Source organism: Copadichromis virginalis, linkage group LG8 (assembly GCF_057382275.1).
Source record: "Copadichromis virginalis isolate Kocher_CV1m ecotype Utaka linkage group LG8, C_Virginalis_male_GT1.1, whole genome shotgun sequence".
NCBI classification, from domain to species: Eukaryota; Metazoa; Chordata; class Actinopteri; order Cichliformes; family Cichlidae; genus Copadichromis; species Copadichromis virginalis.
In genome coordinates this window covers 8,826,927-8,849,702 of record NC_140625.1, presented here as the reverse complement: position 1 = coordinate 8,849,702, position 22,776 = coordinate 8,826,927, and the positions used below count along the sequence as shown (strand labels likewise).

Here is a 22,776-nt window from a genome sequence, read left to right as displayed (position 1 = left end):
AACCTGTAAATAACTGATTATTAATCTGTATCGTTTACGATTTGTTTCGATCAATTTAAAATATTCATATTAAATATTTTAGTGTCTATTGATGTTAATTTTGCAGATTGAAAAATGAGATCTGTCTATTAAAGATTTAATAGAAAGCTTGGCTAGTTGTCTGGGTCAAAACTATTCATTTTTTAACAATTAATTGTACTACTACTGTGACATTTGCATAATAAGAGTTGGTGGTTTAAATTCTTAATTGTGCTAATGCAAGTGTGGCTGCATAAAGTCTACTAGCAGTCAATTAGTTACACTTCTTGTTCTCACTATAGTCTCATCTTTGCATGTAGTTGAACAATTTTCAGCCTGTAGAAGGAGGATATCATTACCATTTTTAGCTAGCTAAAAGGGCTTATTTGGCACTGAAGGTAAAGTAAAATCTAATGCAGGTTGTGGTATTGTTCTCTATACAGGAATTGTTTGATTGTTGGTTTTCTCTGCATTACTGTAGAGTCTTTTCCTTAACAACACAAAATGCCTTTAGGCGACTGTTGCTGTGATTTGGCACTATATAAATACAATTGCATTGAATGGAATTTGGACAAGAAAGCACCAAATGTGTCGAACACCTTGAGAGAACCGTTGTTGTGATTTTGTGCTATATAAATGAAATTTAACTGAATTAAATAGAACTGAATTGAATATAGACAATGCATACATGAGTACAGTAGAGATGGAAAGCATGGTACTCACAAGGAGAAGTTGTCTTCGACGAAGCAGCGGTTTCTGAGCAGGCCAGACCACAGCTGGACACCCACTATGCCAAATATGAAGAAGACAAAGAAGCACAGCAGCAGTACATTACCCAGCATAGGCAAGGTGTCCAGCAGCAGGGTCACAAGGATACGCATACCTGAGAGAAGAGACAAAGCAAAGGTCAAACATCTGTGCAGCACACAGTAGATCCATATAGCTGCATTGTGTGGATCAGGTCTGTTTGAATGGAGAATCCAAGCACTTTCAGTTAAAGAGGCACTGCAGAACGTTTTTCATCGCTGCATATATCCTAGTCAAACAAGTACCATTCACACTAAATGCTGCATAAATCCTGTTTTAACAGACCTGCAGGGACAAGTGCAAAATTTTGTGTTTTATTCATCTGATGAAATGACACACTTTCCAGCAGATGCCGAAGTAGCTTTTTTCAGTTTAATGAAAATGAAACAAAAATGATGAATCACAGAAATAACAGCCTGTTACATGTCATAATCTAGTAAATATAGCCGCTCTGCGCTTTATGTTTTATACTACCAAAACAGGGCTTATTAAAGGACTGTCAAAACACGGTCATTCATTTTAGGAGACGAAGTACAGTGCTGTGGGTCACTCGTAAACAATATGGGGCCCTTGACAAACAGAAATGATTCAGTGTGTCAGTTTCTCAGGATGAAATTTTTCGCCAGTAAAAAGGTTTTCAGGAAATTGAAATGAACAACTGTAGACCGCCATGTATAGCAGAATTTAATTTTGCCCATCCATTTTTTTAATATATAAAGCACTGCTAATAATGACTTATAAATGGCATGTTGCACTGACAGGACCGATAGCTTTTGTTTTAGTTTTTAGGCTTTTTCCACATTTTTGATGTGAAAAACATAAAGAACTGGGATGGAGGTGGGTTGCAAAGAGGCTTGCAGATGTACAGCAATGTTGGGCAAGCTAAAGCAGCCAATAACTCTTGTTAGAGTTTCCATAGAAAGGTATCAGCAGAGCCAGATTGATCTTGTTCTGCCTGAACTGACTCTATGCTCAACAAAATTAACATCATGCAGTTTGACACATAGCTAGCTACTGCCTTTTTATTCCACACATTGTTTATGTTTGCTTTTTTGACAGAATCTAATCACTACATGGCCCACAGTACAACTCGAACACAACGTCTGTTCACAGTAGTATCCGATGATTGTTAATAAAACACTAACTAGGCATTATAGACACTAATATATAGTGTATACACACTACAGTAAGCCCTAATTGGTCCAACACCAGATTGCCAATGTGACAGTGACAATGTCTTTCCAAATTTAGCGAGATGCTATTTAGAAGTGGTGCAAACCAACAGCATGTATTGATCATCAGTGAAATATGTCAAAGTTTCTGCTGCTGAAAAGTACTGTAAGTGCTATAACTGTCCACGATGACACTGGTGTAGCAAAAATCCAAAGTGACATCCCAGTCAGAGCCCCGGACGGCATAAATGCTTAGTAGTTACTAGAAACCTGTCATTTCACTGTGTTGGTGTGCTTAGCAACACCCTTTTAAAATAATGTTTAAAAATATATTTGGAGAAGACACAATGGTACTGAGTCAAGCGGAAGTAGTTAGCAGTCTGTGAAAGTACCAGCAGGACTCCTACAGTTTGTTCTGAATTAAAGCCACAGTAAAAGACCTGCTTTATTGCCTTTCATACAGTACATCTCTAAATCTGTCTGCTCTGGACAGTGTTCCCTCATGTTTCTGACAACACACACACTTCCTACCGCCTACACACTCCCTCTGCTAACTCTGGCTCTGTCCCTCAGATTTTGATTTGATTTTCACATTGATTTTCTCACTAGCTGTATACTATCCAACCATCTGTTAATCTATCTTACCTAACCTTGTTCAGTTCTCTCTTGTTTTTGCCAATGTGTAATCTCTATTCTCCATCACACTGCTTTGGTTTCCCCTTTTCCCCTCTGTGTCTTTAGTTCCACCTCTGCCTGCCCATCTCTCTGTCTCTCTCTCTCCTTCTCTGGCTGTGTTTTTGAGTCAGGCGTTAATAATGAGGATCATTTTCCTGATCAGGGGTTTTCTGGGTAATTGGATAGGCCGAATCGAAGCCTGCCATTGCAATGGCAGAACTCATTTGATGGCACTGAGGAACAGAGGGCAGAAGGGAAGGACACTGAGTCAATGGAAAGGGCACCAAATAGGCAGAGGGTGGGAAAACGAGATATATGAAATCAAAGGGTTATCTGGTCCCATTAAAAGAAACCAAGGCACTGAGCTCATTAGTTTATTTGGGGGATGCTTTCAAAAGGGCAGGTGCGGATTTGATAAAAGAAAATGTTACAATTTGTTTACTTATAGACACCCTGTAAAAACATGCTAATTTTAAGACTCCCAGACCATTTTAAGACTCCCAGACTTTGAGGGGCTGGTTAAATCAGTGAGAGGGGCAGCAACAGAAGAGAAATTTTTACAAAACCGTCGGTAATATCCTATCATCCCAAGGAACCGCCGCAGTTCTCTCCTGGTGGTTGGTTGGGGGAACTCCCTAATCGCAATGACTTTGGCATCTGCAGGGCGCACTTGCCCTAGACCAACTTGCTGGCCAAGGTAGAGGACACTGCCTCTAGCGAAATCACATTTGGCAAGGTTCAAAGTGAGAGACGCACTGTCTAGGCTAATGAAGACTTCTTTTAATGTAGCTATGTGGGTGGACCAGTCACTGCTATACACAACAATGTCATCTACGTATGCTCGGCAGTTAGGGATGTTTCCCAACACTTTGTTAACCAGTCTCTGAAACGTTGCAGGGGCATTGCACATGCCAAAAGGCATAACCGTATACTGCAGGAAGTGGTCAGGGGTGACAAAAGCTGAAATCTCAGATGCTTGCTGTGTCAAAGGCACTTGCCAATACCCTTTTAACATATCGAGTTTAGTGATGTATTTTGCAGGCCCTATTTCATCAATGCAGTCATCGATAAGGGGTAAGGGATGTGCATCGGGTACAGTGACAGAGTTCACCTTTCGGAAGTCTGTACAGAATCTTGGGCTTCCATCTGACTTAGTGTCTAAGAGACATGGTGAACTCCAAGAGCTGGAGCTTGGCACTGCAAATCCATTCTGAAGAAGATACTCAACTTCCTGTTTTATGATTTCCCTCTTTGCAGGACTAACCCGATAAGCGCGCTGTTTGATTGGTGTAGGGTTAGTGAGCACCACATCATGTTTTATGACAGTGGTTTGAGACGGGATATCACTGAACAGAGATGGGAATCCCGATATGAGTGTTATAATATCATTGCTCTGTTCAGCAGGAAGGTGGGACAGGTATTGTGTTAGGGTTGACAATATCACAGAATTACCTAGTCGAGCACTTTGAGGCTCAGCACCTCGTAACACCAACCCATCTTCCTCTGGAGTAATCTCCACCTTGGTCACCGAAGCCATCGGAGACGTAACCACTTGCTCTTGGACCACAGATGGCACAGCTGAAGGTTCACGAGAGTTGTACAGCTTCATCATGTTGACATGACACCCGAGTGGGACGTCTGCGATCCGGGGTCTGAATAATGTAGTTAGTCTTGCTGAGTTTTCTCTCGACAACATAAGGACCAGAGAACCTAACGGAGAGAGAGGAGCCGGGCACCGGAAGGAGAAGGAGCACTCTGTCACCTGGCAGAAATGAACGGTCAACAGCCCGCTGATCAAAGTGTCTCTTCATTTTCGCTTGTGACGTGGCTAATACGTTCCTGGTTAAGGAATAAGCCCTCTTCAACCTGTCATTCAGTGTCTTGACGTACTCTGGAAGGCTTTTGGTGTTGTCAACCGGTGTAGCCAGCCTCTCTTTAAAAACCTTCAAAGGACCCCTCATCTCACGCCCAAACACAAGCTTACTGGGACTAAATCCCAGAGATTCTTGGGTTGCTTCCCGACAGGCAAATAAAACAAGTGGAACACTTTCATCCCAGTCCCGTTGGGAACTATAACAGTGTTTCCTTAACATAGACTTCAAAGTCTGATGAAACCTCTCTAGTGCCCCCTGACTTTCAGGATGGTAAGAACTCGAGGTTATGTGTTCAATGCCTAATGTTTTCAGGGCTTGGGCAAACACTCTAGACTTAAAGTTAGTGCCTTGGTCTGTTTGCACAACCTTAGGCAGACCAAAGGTTGAAAAGAATCTCAACAGTGCTTTGACAACAATCTGAGCTGTTATTCTCCGTAGTGGGATTGCCTCGGGAAACCTGGTCGAAACGCACATGATCGTCAACAGGAACTGGTTTCCAGTTTTAGCTTTAGGTAGAGGCCCCACACAGTCAACAATCACTTTTTGAAATGGCTCCTCTATTACTGGGATAGGACAGAGAGGAGCGGGGGGGATTACTTGGTTTGGCTTGCCGGTCATTTGGCATGCATGGCAAGTACGGCAGTATTGCACAACATCAGATTTCAGTCCGGGCCAGAAGAAATGTTTCAGAATTCTGGTGTATGTTTTATTAACCCCCAAATGTCCTGACCATGGATGGTCATGTGCTAAGGACAGTACCTAGGTACGATAAGCAGTAGGTACCACCACCTGATATACTGCAGACCAGTCAGCGTCTTCCGAGACCTCACTTGTCCATCTGCGCATCAGAAGACCTTTGTCAGAGAAGTAAGCCAGCTTTTTCCCTTTGGCATCCTGTTGACTGAGAGTGGAGGAATGACACTTGGACAGGGTTATATCATTTTTCTGTGCAATAATGAACTCCTCTCGGGAGACTGGCAAATCCAGAACTGGTTGTTTTTTGTCGGCAGGTGGAACCTTAGATCCAGAGGTAAAGTTAATCACGTCACCAACGGGATCTGACTTCATGAAGGAATCGGCCAAGTCAGGACCATACTTTTTTGTCTGGGCCCTCGTAACTACACAAGCTGGAAAGATGGCAGGCTGGTCTTGGGCTGAGTCAGAATCCCCGCTCAGCTCGGGTCTGTCTAACACTTCAGGAATGGGTATGACCTTGCCTCCAGCAAGGTCATTACCTAGGATGAAGTCAATGCCTGGTATGGGCAACGCAGAACGAATAGCCACTTTAACAACTCCGCTGACTAATGAAGACTGAATGTGAATAGTGTGCAAAGGGGCAGATACAAATCCGAGTTCTACTCCCTGGACAATAACACTGGACTGGCAAAATGACTCCTCAGAAAACGGTAAGACGTTTTCTCTAATGATGGACTGAGAGGCCCCTGTATCTCTCAGTATTTTTACTGGTTGTTGATCATTTGGATTCCCAGTCAGCGAAACCACTCCCTCTAGAATGAATGGTTTGAAACAGGAGTCAGGGTGGTTAGTGTTTGGTTGAAATACCCTCCCAGTCTCTGTGGCTTTAATCAATCTCACCCCTTTTGGTTGCGAGGATAGTTGCTGTTTACGCTTTAATGCCTGACATTCTGCGATGAGATGACCCCTCTTGTGGCAATAAAAGCATTCACGCTCACCGTGGGGAGGCGAGGGCACCCTCACTGGCCTCACTGGCCTCGCAGCAGAGCAACTAGACTCAAGCCGTGCTGAGCGCAAGGCTGTGGGCCTATCTGGATGGGAAACAGGGGTAAAAACATTCTTATGAGTTAACACAAACTCATCGGCCAACACAGCTGCTTTGGACATTGACGTCACCTTCTGTTCGTTTAAGAACATTATGAGCCTCTCAGGTAATGAATTTTTAAAATCCTCCAGTAGCATTAACTCACGCAGCGAGTCATACTCATCCCCAACTCCGTTAGCAGTGCACCATTTATCAAAAAGAGCCCCTTTTTCATGTGCAAACTCCACATATGTTTGACTGCTGGACTTCTTATGGTTCCTAAATTTCTGTCTGTAGGCCTCAGGTACCAGTTCGTAGGCACGTACAATTGTTTCCTTCAACACGTTGTATTTCATGCTTTGCTCTAGCGAAAGTGAAGCTACTACCTCCTGAGCTTTGCCCACTAATTTACACTGAAGTAATTCACAGATCACAACCCTTTAGTTTTCCTCTCCAAGATGTATAATCACAACCAGCGGCTTATGCGTTGGTCACTGATTATTCAGAATTATACCCTCACAATCCATCACAAAAAAGGTTCAGAAAACATTGTAGCAGACGCACTCTCCCGTGCTGTTTAGAGAGGTTACCAAACCCTAAGTTTGGTTTTTGAAGGGTGAGAGTGTTACGTGCCAAGGGGTGTGGCTTTGCTTTTGTGCTCTGTTTTGTGTTCTATTCATCTTTCAGGCGTCAGGCCTCCTCTGTTTGGCCAGTTCGAAGTTGATTGGCAGGTGTCTATTGGCTGGACTGGGCCCAGTTGGCCAATCACACTCCAAGGAACACTACAAATGAGCCGCTCCCTGGCCAGCTGGGGGCTGCTGGCTTCTGCTTTGACAAACATTTGCGAACAGGCATCTTTATGTTGTGTGTGGTGGGAGGCTGGACAGGTAAGCCGGGGTACCCTATACACTGGTTGTAGATTTTACTCTGTTAGTCACACTAGGCTATGCGGTTGATGCCACCCTTGTATGTTTTCACTGACTTTTATCGAGTAGCTAGGTAGGCCTTTTGTTTTGCATTTTTCTTTCAGTTAGGCTAGGCCCTGGAAGCTACCGACCTCTTTTTGTTTTATTACTTTCTTTGATTTGGATCAACCGCCCAGTCCTCCTCCCCCCCACCTTTTCTCTGTTGTTAAGATTGACTGTCCAACCATTAAATTCTGCCTGATACCTAACTGCTATGTGGTCTTCCTCCTTCATTGATTGTGGTTGTCCAGTGTTGCTGTCTCCTTCCTACCTTTGCCTCCGCCATGGTGGGGGGGGGGGGACGTAACAAAGACTTTTAAAACATTTTGGTATCATTTTGAATGAAATTGTACCAAGGTTGGTTGGTAGGTAGGTAGGTAGGTAGATAGATAGATAGATAGATAGATAGATACGATAGATTTCCCATTACAGTTTTGTGTTTAATCACTTTGTGTTTTTTTGCAAATCCTTGATTCCACTTTGTGCTTTTTTAATGTTGCCTCAATTTCAGGCCACACCAGCATCCCATCAGTTATTTACTCTCTCAAGTATACAATGCTGTAGTTTCCCTTTGTCATTATCAGAATATTCATTTCTAGCCAAAGTTTCCATACCTCATTCAAATTGTACATAATCTTCCTTTTTTCCTGTGCATTGTGCTTTGGTTTTGTCATGTATTCGTTTTCACACGTGCCTTGTTGTCTAAACTGACTTGCCACCTGCGTATGACCACAAATATTTTATTTTGGATTTGACTCAGCCTCCTGGTAGCAGCATAGCGTCCTGCTGGCTTTATATCAGTTTTGGCACATTATTGCCACCTTGTAAATTGGACTGTGGATTATAGTGTTGTCTGATCCAAAACGGCATGGATGCAGCTGCATTGTGTGATCTAAATGTGCATAGAAATTAAAATAGCATTATTTTGGTCTACAATGCTAAAAGTATTTAAAACCCCAAATATATGAATGTAAGAACATTTTATAATTTTTAAAGACTAGTGCCAGTTTTCAGGACATTTCAGGATGATGAACCATCTTGTTCTTTAATAAGTAATGAATTAATAAAATGTCAACATTTCAGCAAACTCATTTAAAATTTGGGCCAGTGATATTTTCATAGTGAATTTTAGGTATGTAAGAATCTCCCTTCTTTAAAAAACTGCAGTGTTTTACCATTAAGAACTGACCATACAGATAAAAAAAAATCAAAGCAAAATAATTCAGTTAGTTGATTTCAAATTTTATCTATACAGCGCCAAACAACAACAACAGTTGCCTCAAGGCGCTTTATATTGTGAGGTAAAAACCCAGCAATAACACAAAGAACTCTCCAAATTTCTCTGCTCGCTTGAAATACTTGTAAAGATCCTGAAACCTAAATGTTTTAATCTGAACCGGACGAGTGAGATGAGAAGGCTGTCAGGAGTCTATCCCAGCTACCAGAGGGTGAGAGGCGGGATACACCCTGGACAGGTTGTCAGTTCTATCATGTGATGTTATTTATGGGTCCTTAATAACATACTACGACAATGCAGTTTACAAGACAACACATTACTTGTTTACACTCTGCCTGCTCGGATCTGGTTGTTATGTTTGTGCCGTTCCAAAACTTCCACACTTTCCTCTAGCAGATAAACTAGTCAACATCAACACTTACAGCATGATTGAAGGGTGTTTCTTCCATCTCTGCTTTACTTTTTAAATTTGTCTTTATTAGCTGTGATGAATGTGGATACCAGTATATTGGCAAACAGCTAACATTAAGTTATAATATTGAGAAAGTTAGAATATTTCTCTGCTGAGAAATCAGTTGGGCTCTACTTCAAAATATTAAAGGGTAATCAGAAAAAATGAGCAATTTCCAAGTTAAAATCCCATCAGATGTGTTAGGAGCAAAAAAAAAAATGGGAATATGAGATGAAATGAAAAACAAACTAGTGAATCAAAGTGGGTTTCCCTTGACATCTTCATGGTTCTTTTTTTAAATATACATATATCAGGAATACTTTAAAGTGTGATTTGGAGGAGATCCACTGTCAGAATACACAGTAAAGTCTTTGCTTGTGTCCATATCCACTAAAATCTCCTCTGGTCTGGAGTGAAAGTGCATGCATTTACCATTCCTGTTTTAAAGTTGGCGAAATTTCATCCTTTTCATGTTTAGACGACTGCGCCATCTGAGACTGACACAGCAAACTGCATCAGAAACTTTTCATATCTTCAGCTCTGAGTTTGTTTTTCGTTTCAGTTTTTCTTTGTTTAATCGGGTGCACACTGACAGATTTTATTTTTTTTCCCGTGTTGACAGATGGGAGGAAATCCAAGAAGGAGTTTGCGGACTTTCTCATATCTGGAGAACAAAATGAGCCACAGCCCGTCAAGAGAGGCAGGGGGAGAAATGAAGGGAGGAGAGGAGCAAAGGTAAGGCACAAGAGAATGAGTGACAGTGCTGAACATTTGCAGGATAACTTGCGTGTTTCGCAGACACTGGAGAAAAATCCAGGTGCTGTGAAATCCAGCTAAAATTGAAAAGTGACAGCAGAGAAAGCCTGGAAACTTGAATGGTACTTGAAAAGCACGGTTCCGTTTGTGTAATAGCTGCCACATTACACACTGGACGCGGTAGCAGCATAAATAGCATTTGCCATCACGGCGCAAGATGAGAGGCGTAAAGAAATTATCTGCGATGCTCCACTCATCGTGCAAGTTATTAAATACGGCTCTGCAGGGCTGTTTACAAGAGAAACATCCTGTCATGATTCAAGGGAAGCGATCCAGTGCAGGGAGTTATGTAAAAATGAAGGCATGACTCACTGCCTGTGGCCATTTGTAGCCACTTGCCCTTTGGTGGGAGACACCTTCATCACGACTGCCTGAACTGCCTGAAAATATACGGATTCATTCAGAGGTGTGAGGGCCCATACGCTCTGAGAGACCCGAGTCAAAAGGTAAATCTACCCCGTGTTTCCCTGTGTTTGGTCATTGCAGACACACACACACACACACACACACACACACACACACACACAGAGTGCACATTAAGCAGCGACTCCTTCATGTGATCGCTCTCAGAGAGTAATGTGCTGAGCTGTGAGGATGCTGCTTAGCTGTGCCTGAGTTAGCAACAGCAGCTGGGATTAGTGTCCAGACAATGACGGGCTTCATATGCTGTGATTCAGAGCAGCAGTACTACACATCTGCATCTGAGATTTCTATAACTGACACAGCTCAGACTTACACACCCACAAGACTTGTTATCATCATTATTTTAACAGACCTTCGTGGGATTCTGTGAAGTGGATAAATGTGTGAAAGTATAATGGTTACAACATTGAAAAATGCTGGAAGATAAATATCAATAATGTTAAAAACAAAAATTTAATATGTTCATTTTGAAATGCCCTCATTTACATTTAGAGTCATCATGTGGAAATATGTTTGTAAAGCACACACATGCGCACACAAATAAAAACATTGTTACAATTATTTACTTAACTACTTCAAATTACATTGTCCTGCAGATTTGCAGGTAGGTTGTCCAAATGGTGTTGTCCTGTTCCAGCAGAGTTTATGTAATCATCTTTTTAGAAGTCCATACAGTTCCCATCATAGCAGGACAGGTATGAAAAGGTAATGTAGTTACAACTGAACATTTTGCACTGAGACTGATAGGTGATATTAGCTAAAAAGGGTCAATAACTTCAATGAGTGGAAACAAAACTAGTCTAGTAGTGAGTTTTAATCAATCAGTTATTGCTAACATGACAAGATACATAGACGTTACTAACCAAGCATTCATCCAGCTATAAAGTGGCTATATTTGTCAGAACCCCGTGCAGTACCAGTTATGATAGATTAAATATGTAATATATAGCAGTGCTTTTGTTTGTTTGTTATTTTGCTTTTTGCATATTCATATAATCTATTGTATAATTGTACATGCTTGTGCTGCATTCACAGTGAGGCTCATTATTTCCAAGAAACTAAATGTTGTCTTGGAGTTATGAAAGAGCTACGTGAACTCGGTTATTTCAATTGGAGAGAAAAAACCACCAAAAGACAAAAAGACTGTTCATAGAAGAAGGACGTACCATCATGATGTCACTGGTTTCTAAACACTGCATTTTGAAGTCAATGTTTTGGCACCTAGTTAGAAAGCATGTGTTCGCAATTTTCAGTAACAAAAAAAATCAACTTAAATGAAGAAAACTTTATCTGTATCTTTGAAAATTACATTTGGGGACTTGTTTTCAGAGCTAGCCTCAAGTGGTCACGAAGGGAACCGCAGCTTCGGGCACTTTGGGTTCTCACATACAGTGAGAGTGCAACACATTACAACACATTCATCACATTAACCATCTTAGAATTGCTGTAGTCATCGGCAAACATATTAATGTTATTCAAGTACGGTATGTGAAGGGTTTTTCTTTTCTCTCTTTCTTTCTTTTTTTTAAAATATAGTCTAAATATGTCCGGAGTATGATCAAAACCAGAAGAGTCTCAGAGCTGGTACGCCTGTAATGGCTGAACATTAAAGAAGTCAGCTTTGAGCGATTGGTATTTGGAACAGGCGTGATGGCAGTTAGGAAGCTATTTAGCCAGAAGTAAGACGACATAAAGTATTTGAAGTGGCAACAGTTTGTTTTGCAGAGTGCTATTGTGAGAGGAGTATAAATCAGGGCATTAAACAATACATCGTCTGGATCAGAGCCATTCATGAGAGTAACTTGTTAAACAGTGACAGACGCGAGCATGAATCTCTTAAGAAGAACCTCTGTTTATGTCCGAGGTAAGACAATCAATCCACCAAGCCTCTCCCAACCTCTACAGTGTGCTCATTCCAAGTGATCGACATTTCATATTCAATAACAATCATCTCCTCCTCCGCCTGTGTGCCCTCTCCAACCTCGCCGTGGGCAGCCACTCCATTCCAACACGGCTGGCAGGCGGGTTGCTGCGTGTGATCGGGGGAGCCATCTGTTAGCAGGCAGATTAGGTCTGCTTCCTCTGCTCTGCTGTCCAGGTCCAGCTCCGGCCCAGCCAGCTTTGTAATCTGTGTACTGTGAACTAATGGGCTTTCTGAGTCGAGGGGCAGCATACACCTGCGTCTCTTCTTATTTGCTCCGAGTGGACGGCAACAAGCTCGCTGTAAGCGACTCCAGACAGAGATGATTGCATGTCCCCAAAATGAAAATAATCCTCTGTGTAAGTGAGTCATGAGACTCATAGCCAGAGTCCATGTGGAAAAAAATGAAACCCGATGAAGAGAACGGGCTTAGAACTGAACTTTTGTAATCATCGGAATTTTTTTTTTGTATTGACCAGTGGATACAAAATTATGAGAAACAGACACTGAAAAAAAAATCTAAATTAGTTTACTCACATAGTTTTATGCTTATGATTATTCTACATACTGAGTCAGACTGATCCATTTTCCACAACGGGCCTTCCATACAAACAAACCCACATGGGCATAGCTGTGCAAATGCAGATAAACAAATCCCTAAATTAAAGATACACAATTTATATGAGTGAGTGAGTGCAATATACATATATAAACACACCGATCAGGCTTAACTTTATGACCACTGGCAGGTTAAATGAATAACACTGATTATCTTTTCATCTTGGCTATCAGGTGATAGCGAGTGAGGTATATAAGGAACCAGGCGAGCAAGCAGGAAAGATTAGTATTTGAGCGAGTTTGACATGGGCCAAAATTTGATGGTTTGTAGGTTGTTCCTGGTCAAAGTGGTCAAAGGAAGAAACAGCAGCCAGTCTGCAGCCAATCCTCACTGATGCACAGGGTGAGTGAAGGCTGGCCCATGTAGCTGAACGTGTCAGTGCACCACAAGTTGTTGTGTACAGGGCTGCATGGTCACATACCAGTCAGGATACTGGATCCTGTCCACAATGGGCACGTGAGCTGGACTGGACAGAACCGGACTACCAAGCAATGGAAGAAAGTAGCCTGCTTGGACAAATCATGTTTCCGAAATGTTACTTTGACATGTACCACCAGCTAAGCATCGTTGACCACATACACCCTTTCATGGAAACAGTATACCCCGATGGCTGCGACCTCTTTCAGCAGGATAATGCTCCCAGCCACAAATCAGAAATGTCTCAAAAATGGTTTGAGGTATTGATTGGACTACGAATTCCTCAGATCTCAGCCCAATATTTATATGTATTTATTTGAAGATGGTTTAACTTGATTGGATACTATTTTTCTTCTTTGTACTACCCCTTTTTCACCATTTCATCTGCAATAGACTCCGGCCCAGCTGTGAGGCTAGTTGGATAAGCTTGAAGGAACGATTGGATGTGATAAATGATGCCCTAGACTCCATCATTCACTCAAACAAATGATGACTTAAAAAGGAACATTTTTCCACCTTTTTACACATCTACTTGTTCACTTGCACTTACCCCTGTATCAAATCTCTTTGACAAAACACAGCTGTGGGGTGATGATTGTGCGTGCTTTCGTCTTCTGCTTATCTGGGAATATTCCAGCTGATCAAAGACCTGAACTTCAAGCCTTTAGAAACTGTGGCAGCTTAAAACCTTGAAAATGACTTGGGACCGAAAATTCAAGTAAAACACAATCTCTTCTGTCTTTAGGCAAGGAAATATCACTCGCCCGCCAACAGCTGCTGGGGGTGTTCTTGTCATAATAAGATTCGCCTAAAAAGAGCTTTTTGTTTTTTACAGCAAAAGATTGACAGCGGAGAGCAAGGATTACGCTGTGACATTCTTTACTTTCATCCTCTGGCAAACAACTTCCTCTTCTGAACTCTTTCTAACCTTATCAGCGTGTTATTACTTCAGCTCTCCTCTTTAAACAAGGAGCCCTCCGGATCAAACCCATCCCCTGACTCATCCAGGCTCTCCCTCTTGTATTTACATCGCAATAAAACAGCAAAAGTCAGGGGGTGACTTAGGCCTTTCTATAAAACCCTTCTCCCAACATCTTAGGGAAGAATAGACGCTAGGACGTTCTTGTGAGCTCTTTAATTACAGTACTGTGGCTTGGCAAACAATGTGCCATAGGAGGAGGGTGAGGAGGAGGGTGAGGAGGAGGAGGCATGGTCGTGCTGGGAGCTGCGAGGTTGATAATGTTCCTGTGTTGCTGTTGCCTTTAGGGCGTATCTGGGTGGAATTACAAGACAGTGTGCATGAACCTGGTACAGCTCAAACACCAAGCCTAACAGAGCGTGGAGAACAGGATGAAACACTACGTATTATTGATGTATGGGTAGAAATAACAGCTTGCATGTGCATGCACTGCAGGTTCGCGAGTGTGTGAGAAAGTGAGGAAAATGTGTACGAGCTCTACCTGTGCATATGTGTGGGCTAGTTTGATAAGGCTCTGGGGAAAAGGGCACATGAGGCAGCTCAATAATCAGCAAGTGCCTGAGGGCTATTAATCAGTCTCATTAAGACAGGGATGGGTAAGAGTGTGTGTCTTGTGTGTCTTGTGATAATCAACTATTGACTGCTGCCTCCAGCTTATCAATCGCTCAAATGTGGCGTACTCGCAGCAGCCAAAAGTTTCATCGAGACTCACCGAGTCTGGGAGGAATGCAAAAGTTTTATCTTGTTACGTCTGCTCATTTGCAAGCCTGAGGCATAAAACCACCTTTGCCCTCCAACCTGACGCAATCTATTCGGTTTCTTAAGTTACCCATGAATTATTGCCTCATTTAAAGACACAATCGGATGAACTAAGCTTTGGCAAAAGTTCAGTAAGATCAACACATTCTCATTCCTAACTTATCTTCATTTAACGCACTGAGTGCATATTTAATGTTAGTTTGCAATGTGCAGGGTAGTCCTCCAGAATACTATCTCGCTAGATGAGGAAGTATAAAAAACAAAATCACGTCCACGTTAGGAGGGATGGCAGCAACTTTGACCTTTAGTTTTCAGACTGTTTCGGGTAGGTTCAATCAAAACGACTTGATTAGGTTTAATAAAAGCTTATGATTAAAATAGGAACAGATTAAAAGTCAAATACTGCTCCTACAGTAAGTTTAAGAACGGTTTCTGTAAAGTACAAACCTCGGACGGTACCTGTAACTTGTCTCATGATGTTTTTGGCATTTTTTGTTGTGTTAAGCTTCAGAATGATTCGGCTTTGTTTTGCTTGTTAAATTAAGGGTACGTGTGTAAAATCTCACCACTAGATGTCAGATTGCAGTCAACTGAATTCTTACTCCTCCTACTTCAAGTGCACAATGCTAGCTATGGTGGCCGCTGTAGGTGTCCACGTCTCATCACCCTGGAAATGGCTGTAAAACTGACTGACTAATATGGGAGTTTGATATCAGTCAATGATTTGGTGAAGCTCACTTCTGTCCCATGACACCTATACTGAGGCGAGTTGTTGAGGATATCCTGAACTTTTCTGTCAATGCTGCTGTTAGCAGCTATTAGCCGGCAAGTCGATCTAACCTTGTTGGACTCGGGCTCTTTGACTACATCCTCTCATCATATGAGAGTTTATTCACAAATTGTTTTTCAGAGCCGGCACATTAGCTGGCATAATGTTAGCTTATAACTACCTGTTGTTGTTCTCACTTCTCTGGAGAAGTTGTAATTACAACAATACTGGGAATTAATAATTATGTTTATGCGCATTTAAGGTTAACTGGCTTAATTCCAGGTTAATAAGAATCAGTGTATATTTATGTGTACAACATTGTGTTTGTCTATTAAATAACCTTAAATTCTATTCACAGTACCTTTACATTTATTATGATATTATCAAAATCTCTGTGTCCATTTGTGACATAAAATAGGGCTAATACATGACTTTGGGTCACCTGGGTTACATCACTGGTCCTAAAAATGCATCTCATAAAGACAAAAAGTATATATGGGGATTCTGATCATAATATCCAGAAACCTAGTTGTCCTATGATGCAAACCTTAAATGTCTTTGTCTGTCAGTTCCCACACCTTTTTTGTTCCCATACTTTTTAAAACGCGCTTTAAAATGCACGTTTAAATTCATAGTGTCCCGATGGTATCACCACTCGGTATTTTTTCTGACTTCCTCTGCAGCTACAATCACTTTCAAAGGCTATGTTGTACGCCACATGTCTACTACACTGTCATGTATTCATAAACCCAGTGGAGTTCCTCTTTAATCCCAGCAGCTGCTGTTCGGAATTAAGAACTTGCCGATAACCACGGTGGGAAAATTCATTAAAACCAAAACCAAATAAGGAATTACAATTTCAGTTGGCGGGTAAGTCTACTAGGAACTTTGGTAGATGAGAATCCATCATGCTGGATTCCTTTTCTATTCTGAAAATACTGCGTGTTGCATAGTAAAATAAGCGTGAACTAAAGCCTGAGGATAAAAAAGGATTTTTTTCCCCCTTCCCTGCATAACAATGGCACCTTTACGCCTATAAACACAAGGCAGGAAAAATTACATTTCAGCATTCTAGTTAGTATTCTAGCTTTCAGTGCCTCAAGGTCTGTAACTAAAACCTATTAATGCAGCTCTCTTCAATTTGAATTTTGTAGCAGCTGACTCGAGGATACAACAGTAGCATTTGCTGATAGTATATATTTAAATATTAAAGAATGTGGTTATTAAATAGTTACTAGAAGCACCTTTTGCCTTGAATATCTTGAAGAAAGCCGGGGATGCTCCTCTGTCACCCAAGAAAACACTGTATTCTGGACACAAGAGCACCCAGTAACTCCGTTTGAATACTACACAGAGGTATGTCACTGGCTGTCAGGTCTGCCTTGATTTAGCCAATGACAGGCTGGTACAAGGTCCCTGCGGACTGGTACTGGACGTGAGGGTAATAGCCAATCAGATGGCAGACGGTGGGTGGTGATATGGTGGTGACACAGTCTGGGATTTTTGTTTTTTTGTTGGCAGCCAGCGGATGGAGCCTGCGAAATGTATCTGTCACTTCCACTGGCAGGACTGCCATGTTAGCGCATCAATCATTGCCAGAGTGCCGGACGGGGACACCGGCCCAGGAACAATGTGCTCGTTAACAGGAGTGTGAAGATGTGCGTGTGTCTGTGTTTTAGGATGAGCTTCAGCCTTCTGTTCCAATATGGACTCAAGGTAAGACAAAGAAAAAAGTCCAAAAAGACCCGCGAGGGGCTCCGGATAACAACAAGGAGGAATGTGAACTCTTAACAGTTTATACATTTGCTGAGCCAGGTTCAGATGACTTACATTCTTGGCAGCAGTGGACTAATAGCAACAAGAAATTTAAATACAAGGCTGGAGATGGAAAGTTTTTACCATATTAGCAAAAGGTGCTGACCTGTAAGTGCTTGCATATAAGCCATCAGCTGAGGTGTGCAGACACGTGTCACCTGCAGGTTTAGTTACGTTTACATTTTTGATATATTGAAATATACAACTGACAATTAAAACTAGAGAGTCATCACAGATAGATGGATAGATAAAGAGATCTATTGAGTATGGTGACCCATTTCCCTTGTTCTCCAGTAGCAGAGATATACCATTTCCATTTCAACATAGCAAACTGCAACCCTGTCTACACATTATATACCCATCCATACTAAATAGCAATGACAGTATTGGTGATTTGAAACTTTGCTGGTGCTAAATAAAATACCTTTTCCTACACAACACCTACACTGCATAGAGCTGATGCTCACTGCATTAGAGTAATTGCTGTTAATGTGCCAAATGGCTTTCTTTCAACCTGTGGAGTGGTCAGCTGCTCTACACCTGAGCCCAGAATGCTGGCTAATCACTTAGAAACATGAGCATTTAATGTTCATGCATAAGCAGCTCTTAAGCCCAATTCACACTGGATTTGAATAACCCCAGGTTGATTGCAACATATTCACACCATGTTAACAGATTTACTAAGGAAACTCTCTACATAATGCTAATTGTGAGGCACAGATGGAACAGCGGAAATACACTGGCCTAGATGCATCTCTGTGCACACAGTGGACGAAAGAGAGACACCAGGGAGTTTATTTCCCGCCAAAACTCCTTCTTGAAGCAATCATGCCACTCGGCCTGCAGGCACTCGTATTTCAGCGGTTGTTTTCAAGCACTAAATTAACTTGAATTTCGGTGGTCACCAGGACACTAAAATTGCAAATATTGAATCAACAGTCAAGTCGACTAAAAATCACAATAGAAAGGTTACTAGTTTGATAGAAGATAATGTTCTTAAAAGCCTTTTTTCCCTCTTGGTAGATATTTTTCCCCAATGTAACTTGATACGTGTCTCTTTTGTCTCTGAGAGCACTGAATCACCGTTAACTTCATTCATGTAAAGTACTGTCCATAAGTCTTAAGTTACCCAGTATTTCTTTGTGTTTCATTAGGCAAGTGGGAAAAAGATTAATTTACTGAAATGCCCGAGTTTGTAAAACACAAGAGTTTGTAAGTCAATATTTAGTATGACCATCTTTGTAGCTCAACACAGCCTGAACTCTCTGATAAAAGTTTTCGTTCAATTTCTTTAAGTAGACTTCAGGAAGTTCTGCGGGCTTCCTGAAGCTTTTGAACAATGGCTTCTTGACAGCTACCCTTCTACTGAGACCATTTCTGATGACGCCCCACCGAACAGTAGGTGGCTCAACTGAAGTCCCATTTGCATCTCTGAGATCCTGTGTCAGGTCTTTGATGGATTTGTTCCTATTTCTTATGGAAATGACTTTCAGATACCATTCATCTTTTATAGATAGTTTTTGCCACTTCTTCGTTTGTGCCCCAGAAAAAGAAGGGCAATTTCCTCAAATTTCTAAAAACACACTATATTCCATGCTGAGATATACTGTACCAAGTTTTCAGCTAATAGCTCTTTGGGAATCACCTTGTTGGTGCAAGAACACTATTTCATGCTTGTCCAACTGTGTTATCCTTGGCATTTTTCATAGATTCAGCTAAAGAAATGGGAACGAATTGTGTTGCTTCTAGCAACAAAGTGCCTGCAGATGCTATTTAAAATGGGTTCGCTGCTAAGTTGTTTATTATGTATAGACACAAAAATGATTCATCCCTTAAGTAAGGTGCCAATTTATACTTTAGTGATTCTTAGGCAAGTGTTAAGTGACTTAAAAATATAATAAAATAATTGCCTGCCAATAAGTCAAATATACCACTTGTCCCCCCTCCCAAATAAGGTAGTAAAATCAGAACAAAATATCAGATACCATATTTAGACAAGATATTCGGTGTTGGTGTCTGCTTTGGTGTTAATGAAATTAGCACCAATCCCCAAAATATGAATGATTTCACAGGTTAAGGCAAATTACATTTTTTCCCTCTTCATCTTTTCTGACTGCTTTTTTTTTTTTTTTACTAATTTTGCATGTGGCTATGGTCACTGTCACTACTGGTAACATGAGGAGATACTGGGAGCCTGCAGAGGTTGCATAGGTAGTCCAACTTGTCCAGGGTGTTATCTCAATACATGCTATTGGCAGGTTTCCTATGTTTCCCAGCACAGTCTCAATAGCATGAAAAATATTCCAGGAGAGACACAGTTACTCTAGGAGAGCTGGACAAGTCCTTAACCCATCAGCAGGACTGGTATCTATTCTTTTGTAGAGCACTATAAAAATGTTCTCCAGCACGTCATTGGTGTAAACAATCAGAAAAAGACTTCAAGAGGGTGGCTCGAGGGCCCTACATTCTCTAGTGGGACCTTTGCTTGCTGTTCGGCATCATCCTGATTGGCATTCGTGATAGAATATCAGAATTAGCAGGTCCACGTGTTGGACCTGTCACATCTGCTTACCCGGAGCACATGTGACAGACATGAAAGTAGGGCTGGGCGATATGACCCAAAATTCATATCTCGATATTTTTTAGCTGGATGGCGATATAAGATATATATCTGGATTTTTTTTTTTTAAAGCCATAAGTTAAGAACAAAAAGAGAGTTCCTAGTCACACTGTCCCAGATGTCACACGGGCACTTTTATTTACATACAGCGTAGATGTACATGAAGAAATTACTCAAAAATAAATTATCAGCATTTATTAAATAATCATGGTCCATAAATAAAAGAAAACAATGTTGTTTTTGTGCATAACAAAAAGCTCACAATTGTGCAGTCAAAATGTAAACTAATAGACGCTGAGCATAATAACAAAGAGACAGATTTCACAGCTGCACCACGTCTCTGAACAGGTGCCATTTGTGGTCCTTATACACACACAGTACGTATCACTCCGCGAGGCTCCTCCTCGGTAGCCGTAATCCTCCGACAATCCATCAAGCGGTGCAGCTCTGTAGCTTAGCAAAGTCATAATAAAAATTTTTTTTGACAGATTGCTGAGCGCTGTGTACCACATAAAACCGGTTCGCGGTCAGTAAGCACAACCAGAATTCATACATAAGGCGCACTGTCGATTTTTGAGAAAATGAAACGATTTTAGGCCGTGCAGCCCCTCCGGGCTGCATGTCGTTAGCGCGGTTAGCTCGCTAGCGCGGTTAGCTCGCTAACACGTTGACGCCGTCCAGCCCCATGCACGGTAACTCGCTAACGGAGATTTTCCGCTTTCATCTTGTCATTGCCTGCAGGTGAAGCTATGGGGGAGGGGGAGTTGTGTTCAGTGAAGGAGAGGCGAGGCCGAGTAACGTTGCGTAGAGACAAAAGTGGACGAAAGAGAGGCAAACCTGCGGCTCCACAAATATAATTATAACGTAACATAGACTATATCGATATAAACGATATTGTCACATCTTATATCTCGTATGAAAATATATCGATATTTTTAAAAAACTTGATATATCGCCCAGCCCTACATGAAAGGGTCTGGAGAAGCCATGAACAACATTGTGCTGCCTGTAACGTTAGTCACAGTGAGCAGTTTGGTGGTAGGTCAGTGATGGTCTGCCATTAGATATCAGAATAAAATCCCTGCACCAACTGTCAGGTCTGATGCTAGGTCAGTGGGTCCTGGCTTCCTCCTGGTTCATGACTGTACTCATCCTCATGTGGCAAGAGTACGCAGGCAGCTCCTGGAGGATGAAGGAACTGATACCTTTAACCTGTCCCACGCTCTCCTGACCTAAATCTAAGAGAACACTCCTGAGACATTATCTAGTCCATCTGAAGCCACCAGGCTGCACCTCAAACTATCCACGAACTCAGTGATGCCCTGGTCCAGATCTGGGGGGTTTCCCCAGTACGTCATCTCGTTAGGAACATTCCCCAACATTGCCAGGCATTCAAACAAGCAGGTGGTAGCCATACAAACTACTGAGTACTATTTTCAGTTGATGCAATGAAATTCCAGCAGAACTGACCGGCCTGCTTCATCATATTTGCGCTTTGATTTTCAGGGTGTCTTTGACTTCAGCCTTAACGATAATACCAATCTCCATCAAACAGTTTGGTAGCCTTTCACTCCTAACACCTTACCCAGGCTGTATAAGTATTGATATCCAGCATGATCTGATGACTTTTCTAAGTGTTTTTTTAATATGCTTGAGCACTGTATATCAATAATAAATTATATAATTAATTATGTGGACAGAGCTGCTTTTGCATGTATGACTCAAAGCCACATCACCTCTTTTAAAATATGGCAAATGCGCCAATTAGGCAAGTCAAATTCTTTTATCAACTTGGTGAACTTTCAAATGTCAAACTGCAGCTTTGGCCTTTGTATCACTGTAGACTAATGAAACAGGGGAAAAACAGAAATGGGAAAAAGCCTCATACTCTAAAACCTCTCTATCATCTAGGACATGAATGGCCAACATCAAAAAACTGGAGAACCCACGTGTTCAGATTCAATTCAGTTTACCTCCAAATAGCCCGAGCTACACAACAAACATCCCCACCCAGAGTCATGATGAATGCTTCAAGTTTCTCCACAAGATCTGATTAGACAGCAAAAAAGCTCAAACGGGGGCAGAAGACAGATAGAAGCCACACCAAAGGCATCCCCCCCACCACCCGCCCCATCACTACCACCAGTACAAATCTACCCAATGACATTTTCCCCACAGGGCCAGAGTCAGACCAAATCATCCGCACATGAATGCCACTATTAGTTCCATGATTAGGGTGAGGGATGGTTGGATGCCTAATGAGCGAGTCAGTGTGAGTAACTGTGCACTCTCTTAGTGTGTGTGTGTTGCATATGAGGGGTAATGAGCAAGGGTGAACCCCCCGCAATGGCTTTGATTGACAAGAGAGTGAGATTATACAAGGGGCTTAAGAGTGTCATCGTCTGGGGGAATGGGTGAGGAAGGGGGTTGATATCCCATTCATGCACCCACATGGGGTAAACACCTGCACACACACACACTGAAACACATTGCGATGAAATGATTCTGAGAGAAGCCAATGACATAATTAGGATCTGTATCTAAAATGAAAGCATTGCAGGTGCTGATATCAAGTTAAGAAGGAAGGCACCAAGTGGACTGCTGGGGTACTATAGAAATCCTTATGATTTATTTAAACCTTAATGTGTGCACTGGAAAT

At 41.7% G+C, this 22,776-nt stretch overlaps 1 protein-coding gene and 1 long non-coding RNA gene across 11 annotated transcripts in view; one reads left to right on the top strand and one right to left on the bottom strand.

Moving 5' to 3' along the window:
- Nucleotides 1-22,776, bottom strand: part of cacna1g (calcium channel, voltage-dependent, T type, alpha 1G subunit) — a 228,606-nt gene that overhangs the window by 135,998 nt on the left and 69,832 nt on the right. For all 9 annotated transcript variants that reach the window (XM_085465580.1, XM_085465581.1, XM_085465578.1 and 6 more), the window contains exon 4: nt 742-901. In XM_085465580.1, the coding sequence (XP_085321706.1) occupies nt 742-901 (160 nt within the window). The remainder of the gene's footprint in view (nt 1-741; nt 902-22,776) is intronic.
- The window catches only part of LOC146702655 (uncharacterized), a 41,521-nt gene continuing 28,354 nt past the window's right edge, over nt 9,610-22,776 (top strand). For both annotated transcript variants that reach the window (XR_014921875.1, XR_014921874.1), the window contains exon 1: nt 9,610-9,714. This is a non-coding gene — a long non-coding RNA (uncharacterized LOC146702655). The remainder of the gene's footprint in view (nt 9,715-22,776) is intronic.